At 36.7% G+C, this 7148-nt stretch overlaps 1 protein-coding gene across 2 annotated transcripts in view; it reads left to right on the top strand.

Annotated features, from left to right (window-relative positions):
• LGI1 (leucine rich glioma inactivated 1) overlaps nt 1–6835 on the top strand; it is a 12564-nt gene extending 5729 nt beyond the window's left edge. The window contains exons 5-8 of one of the 2 annotated variants that reach the window (XM_010169664.1): nt 3475–3546; nt 4816–4985; nt 5409–5573; nt 5658–6835. In XM_010169664.1, coding sequence (XP_010167966.1) covers nt 3475–3546; nt 4816–4985; nt 5409–5573; nt 5658–6475 — 1225 coding nt within the window. In that variant the 3' untranslated portion in view covers nt 6476–6835. The remainder of the gene's footprint in view (nt 1–3474; nt 3547–4815; nt 4986–5408; nt 5574–5657) is intronic. The other variant, XM_029085367.1, reaches the window with a different exon arrangement.
• Nucleotides 6836–7148: the final 313 nt, after the last annotated feature.

Raw genomic sequence — 7148 nt, forward strand, 5'->3', positions numbered from 1 at the left:
CTCCTCCACGCAAGCCAGAGCATCCCACGGTTGAGATCTGTCACACATTGACACCAGGATCTGCTTAACATTCCTCATGTTGCTGCTCAGCCCTTCAGCTGTCCTGGAAACACGGCCAGGCCCTTGCCCTCTGACGTGCTGCAGCCCCCTTGCTGCATTAGCCGAGAGGGGAAATTAGTGAAAGGCACTCTGGATGCTGATGGAGCTGTTAGGAGGAACACTTCCCATGCTCACACCAGCAGAGGCATGTCTCACGCTGGGCTCAGCAGGGGAAACGCACACTGGCAACAGATACCTGTGACATTTCACTGCAAACACAAGAGTAGCATCCTCATGCTCTGAGCTAGCAAGACAGTTTTTAGACAAGCTTTTGCCTCTTGCCTTGCATCAACTTCATCTTTTAGCAATAGTTTTATTTTAACAAGTGATAAATTTATTGAAAATATGATATGTACTGTAAGAAAACATCAAAAATACAAAAATAATGTAAGAGAAGGAGGCTAAAACATATGGGGTGTGCCTGACATGGATTTATACCCAGCTCTGAGCATTTGCATTCTGAAGCATATATCTTGGGGTGTGTGTCATAGGAAGGGGAGTGGATTCTGACCTTTTGGCCTTAAAACAATAACCTCCAAGAGGGTTTTGAAACAGGGTCATTTAACCTTTTCTTTCAGATATTTCGACACAGGAGAGAAAGCAAAGGTTCCATTTTAAATAGTTAATGTATTAATATAATAGCTGAATTGCAATTCCCCACATCCTTCACCACATAGTAAATGTACCATAAAACACTTTACTCTTCCCTTTTTGGTCAGAACAGACAAGACTCACAGCTGGCTGAAACCAAGCCTACTGGGACTGCTCGTGTAGACAAAGTTGCTTATAGAGCGGCTTGAGGTCTGAGGAAGGGGAAAGAGAGAGGAGAGGGGAAAAGGCATATAAACAGGCTGTGCACATCCCATAAAAATCCATGTCAGAGGTATAGGCATAATTTTAGTATTATTTTAAAAGGCAGATAGTTGGATAAGGCTGGTAACTGGGACCCTATCTTCAAAACACTTATGCACATGAATAGCTTTATATTCACAAATGGGTCCAGTACATTATTTATCATATTCATTTACTTATTTAGTAGCTGTTGCTGCCAGTGAGCAAATTGCTTTTCTAACAGAGAGGAAGGCACAGTTTCTTCTCCAGAGCATACAGTCCAGGAGTAACATCTTGTCTTGCCTGTTATGTTGTTTTCTGGGGATGGTTCAGCAATTTCGTAAGAGAAAACATACTAGAACCATATTTGAGGAGCCACTGCGGTTTGCATGTGGTTGCATGCACATTTTTTGGGACCTAGATTTGTGCATCATGCTGCTATTGTGCATGAAGTGCTATTCACAAAGACAATGAGAAATCTGCAGAAAATAACTGCAAAGGCAGGTCCATTAACCACAGAATGTGACTAGTTTCATCTGCTTGCAGAACCACTCCCCACCCTTTGGGGAAAATTGCATATACACGTTAAGAATAATCATTTGGCACCCTGAGGCATTTAAGAAACAGGAAAATACTTGTGTACATAAAATATATTTAAAAGAATCATAGTAAATAAGCATACAAATGAGTTCCATGAAGTCAGAGGAGAAGACGAACTTTGGTCTATTTATTCTGTTCGCTTCCTTTTCACAACATAACTCTTGCAATGCAGCAAGCTATCCAAACATTTGTATTGTTATAATGCAACTAACTTTGATAACTATAGTGTGTCCTTAGTGTAAAACTGAGCCATCTAGTAGTTATCATTATGCAACACAATTTATTTTCTGCTCAGAGTGGACTTAAGAGCAGAAAAAATATAGAAAAATATCAAATTTTTTTACTAGTTTACTAATTTAATGTCAAAATCTTACAGTTAGGATTGGACAACAATTTCTATGCACAATATATAATTTTTATTGCCAGAACTGCAGCCTAAGTTTAACTGCATGTTTGATTCAACCTTTACTCTCTTATTAACCAAATACCACGTACAGCACCATCTAGGCAAGCCAGTGTTTTCTAATATATAAGTATGCTGTTCAACGGTGGACTATAAAATGGATAATTTTCATACAAAAATTGGCAAATGCATAAACCTTGTGTAAATTTTTCTGTCTGTCATATTCCCATGGCAGTGGTGAACCATTGCTATTTCTGAGTATATCACCCATTTCAGATTGCTATATAGTAATATATAAAGAATATATAGGGCATTAAACCTGACTCAGCTTGCAAGCTCTACTTAGCTTTCTCCATATGAGTTACCTGATTTTTAAAGAATTGCTCTTGAGCATAAAATTAAGCATAAGTGAAGCACCTGATACATACACTAAACAGTGTTACAGTCAGATGTACTTTGAAAGTGGTGAAGTCAGAATGGACTAATGGCATCATTCCGTATTTGCTATTCCTGATAAAGCAAACACTTAATTTTAAATGAGGCAGCAGACCTAGTACGTCTGGACCTGTTCTTGAATTTGAGCATATGCCTCAGTAGCTTTGCTTGGCTAGAGAAATTGTAGTTAATAAATAACTTTTATGTTTACAAGCGAAAACAGAAGAGGTTCGAAGTCTTAGTAGCTACAGATTCTAACTGGGATCTTAACCTAGAATGATTTATTTCCATTTTCACTTCTTTACATAAGTAATAAATATTTTTGTTAATCAAAAGAGGCATAAGCTATACCCTACAACATCATTCTTTTCCTGTCATGCCCTTAGTGACATCTCGGAGAACCCAGACCTTTGGTGGACTCACACAGACGTGTCTGACTGAAATGTAATATATTGCTTGTTCAAAGCCTGCTCACATTTCCTCGTCACTTTTACTAGTTAGAATACTCACTGAATTTAAACAAGTTTTCCCAACATTAAAAATGGGGAATTAACGGAAGTTTTTTGCTGATCTCATACATACATACTCACACACACACATGCACATTTCAGGAAAGAAATTGATGCTGAATCAGCAATTTCTTGTCTATTACTGCATATTTCCAAAAACTATGAGCTAAACCTAAGTCCAGTGAAATGAAACCTAGTATTAAGATTTTCCCTCCTGAAGAGATACAAGAAAGTGGGCTAATTGCAGTAATATGAACACCATGTATTTGTATCTCATAAGGAAAACATGACTAATTGTTATAAAATAATGGTGTTGGCAAAACACCAGAGGTGATTGCACTTTTTACCGTGCTAAGTGAAGTATTGTAAATGCTGCAAAGCTGCTGAAGAGTGAGAAAGCAGAAGGAGGCATGGCATTTTAGTGGAAGATAAAGACACAGAGTAAGTGAGCTATTCTTAAAAGCAATCTTTTAGAACTAAGTGCTGGAGAATACCAGGGTTCTTTACCTTCAGAAAAAATCCCCACACAGTATTACACCTTGCAAAAATGTGTCATTTAATGAACTAGCACTGATACTGAAGTGTCTTCTTTTACAGGAGTCTCGCAAATAATAATCTCCAATCGCTTCCAAAAGACATATTCAAAGGCTTGGATTCTTTAACAAATGTGTAAGAAAGCAATTAATTAATCTATTGATTTTACTAAAAAGATAAAGATATTATTTTAGAGGACATTCTGAGTAACCATTCAAACTGATAGCCAGTAATGGGGTCTTATTACTGGGTAGAGACTACCCAATATGGGTAGGCTTGGGTTTTGTCTACTGTTGTTGATAATTTGCTTTAGTTTTGAATATTTCACCAGTTATGAAGATAAGTAATATTGTTTGTAGTTATGTAAGAGAGCTGCATGTTCATTAAGACTTAGTGAATAATAAGGAAATATCCTTAGTGGTGCTTGAGAGAGCATGGATTGAGGGGAAGGTGGAAGATATTTAATGGAGTAATGGTGGAAGATATTTAATGCATTTCTATCTGCAAATAATTTCTGAGAAGGCTATCTTGTATCACAAAAGCATGTATCTTAGTAAGTACCATATCCCATACTAAATCTAATTGTAACCAAACCAAAACATGAACTTGTTTAAATATATAACTTAAATATCAGTAAAGATACAAAATATAGTTAAACAGGTAAATCAGTTGCTTTACTGAAATATATCCCACTTAGAACACACCGAATTCTGGTCACTTGATTTGGGATAATGAGTGCAGAACACCCTTTGCCTACTCCCTGTATTAACCAGGTAGGCTGAATTCATAATGTAGAGCTGCAGTAGTAAGATGTGGAGATGGTCAGTGTTTCTGGTAGTATTACTTGGCATGACTGATCATGGCCAGGTGGTTACACAGTCGTCCTGGCGCTTGCCTGTTCCTGTACATACGATCCGAAATCTGACTGAAGACAGCTGTAAAAGACTTGAACAGAACTCCTTTGCTTGTGTCTCCTAAAGCCCTAAATGAGTATATCTAAAGGAGACAGCAAATACTGACTGGCTGACCATCAGGTGACATTAATTCTGGTTTTGTTTTCTAGAATGCTCTTATTGAGAAAGGGTAATCCAAAAAAAACAACCTCCTGAAATATGGGGCCAACAGTTTGGTAGGCTTTTGTGCACCTGTAAACTTGGGGAAATCAACAAAAATTTCCTACTGATCATCAAGTTAAGTTCCTCTTGATTACATTAATATAATTAAATCTGTGTGGGTTCTGGTATGTAGATTTAACTATGGATCAGGACAAATTAAGCCAGGAAGGCATCAACTGAGAATAAGCAAGAGGGCACATATTTAACAGGAGCCCAGATTGTTGTTGTCCCACAAGGAGGAATACATTATCTGACTACTTATTTTCAATGCATGATTTATTTGTTGTAGAGATCTTAGAGGCAATGCATTTAATTGTGACTGCAAACTGAAGTGGTTAGTGGAATGGCTGGGCAGCACCAACGCAACAGTTGAAGACATTTACTGTGAAAGCCCTATAGAATATAAGAAGCGCAAAATCAATAGCCTCTCTCCAAAAGAATTTGATTGCATTATTACAGGTAATGTGCTTCAAATTATTTAATCTTGTTAAATTAAAGTCACAGCTATATATTGTTTTATTCTAGGGTCCATTTTTGCAGGAAGTCTGCATACTGGATGGAACTTCCAAAAAAATAAATATGAATTCTGTGCAGGTGTAAGTCTGGCATGCAAATCACTTGGGAGTAGGGGCTTATATTGCAGCTTCTACTCAGACTTTAATATGCTATATAAGGATTTGGAGAACTGGGACATAAAACAGCACCTCTTTTAATTGAGAAAGATTGAAAAACAAGCTGCAGTGCTCCTTTATCAACAGGAAAATTGGACGAGTCAGGAAATACTATAATGTGTAATAAGTTGGTATATGTTAAGCAGATTTTTTTTCAGTACAGTATGGAGAGTATCTCTGTAATTATCATATGTTGTATGCACTTTTGCAGAATTTGAAGTTTATCAGTCCCTGCCATACCAATCTCTGTCAGTAGATACTTTCTCATACATGAACGATGAACACGTGGTTATCGCTCAGCCTTTTACTGGAAAATGCATCTTTCTTGAATGGGACCATGTAGAAGTGATGTTCAGGAATTATGACAACATAACAGGTATGAACACTGCTCAACAAGTAACATTACAACAGCTGATACAAAAAGTGGTGCTAACCCTGTCTTTTACTTTTCTTTTTATAGGTACTTCAACTGTTGTCTGTAAACCTATAGTTATTGAGAGTCAGCTGTATGTCATTGTCGCACAGCTGTTTGGAGGCTCCCACATATATAAAAGAGATATTTTTGCTAATAAGTTTATAAAAATTCAAGATATTGAAATCCTTAAAATCCGAAAACCCAATGACATTGAAACTTTCAGGATTGCTGAAGACTGGTATTTTGTTGTTGCAGACAGTTCGAAGGCTGGTTTCACCACGGTTTACAAATGGAATGGGAATGGATTTTATTCCCATCAGTCTCTGCATGCCTGGTACAGAGATACTGATGTGGAGTATCTTGAAATATCTGGCAAACCACATTTAATTCTATCAAGTAGTTCCCAAAGACCCGTAATATATCAATGGAACAAAGGAACAAATGAATTTATTAAGCGTTTTGATATCCAAGATATGGAAGATGCGTATGCAGTGAAGCATTTCAAAGTGAAAGAGGATGTATATATTTGCTTAACAAGATTTATTGGGGACTCTAAAGTAATGAAATGGGGTGGTTCAGCATTTCTGGATTTACAAAGGATGCCATCCCGAGGGTCAATGGTATTCCAACCGCTTCAGATAAGTAATTATCAATATGCCATTCTTGGAAGTGATTATTCTTTCACTCAAGTCTATTATTGGGATGCTGAAAAGGCAAAATTTGTGAAGTTTCAAGAATTAAATGTACAGGCACCAAGATCTTTCATACATGTCTCCATCGATAAACGAGATTTTCTCTTTGCTTCAAGTTTTAAGGGAACTACACTGATTTATAAACATGTCATAGTTGACTTAAGCGCATGACACTCATAATTCTGAGATTACATCAGACTTTCTACCATAAGTGGACAAAATGAACTAAATGCATGATGACTGTCTTATCTTACTTCCAAATGAATGCCTTTAAAAGTTGAAATTGCTAGAACAAATTATTACTAGTATCTTCATCTTTAATTGTCAAGTCTAGTGGTGTTGGAAGTTGCATTTTTTAACAAAAAATAAATTAAATTAACTGTTCTTTGCATCCACAATATGTAAATATGTGTGCAACTGCATCTGTTGCTATAAAGAATATTAAAATGTACATTTCCATTTATTTATTCACCTGTTTGAAATGACTGCCAAATAAAATGTTTACATTTTGTGTCTTTCACATTCCAAATATTATTTGCAGGTGATACTTTTTATTTGTGTATATATTATGCACATATAAAATAAACCCAAGAAGGCATATTCCCCAATGCAGTGTTGTACTGCATGGAAGATGCACAATATCAAAGATTAAGTAGGTTTTACATGTAACAAGAAGTTCTTGATAAAAATACAGCATTCAGCCCCCATCCTGGGGTTATCCTTGCATTTATGTGACACTTTGCTGATTTAAACAGGAGTCCACCCAGAAAAAAGCATTCAGTTATATAGATCCGGTTGCAGGATGGGGCTTTGTACTGTGTATAGCTGGAAGTACCTGAATTTA

This window comes from Antrostomus carolinensis, unplaced genomic scaffold (genome assembly GCF_000700745.2).
Source record: "Antrostomus carolinensis isolate BGI_N321 unplaced genomic scaffold, ASM70074v2 scaffold47966, whole genome shotgun sequence".
NCBI classification, from domain to species: Eukaryota; Metazoa; Chordata; class Aves; order Caprimulgiformes; family Caprimulgidae; genus Antrostomus; species Antrostomus carolinensis.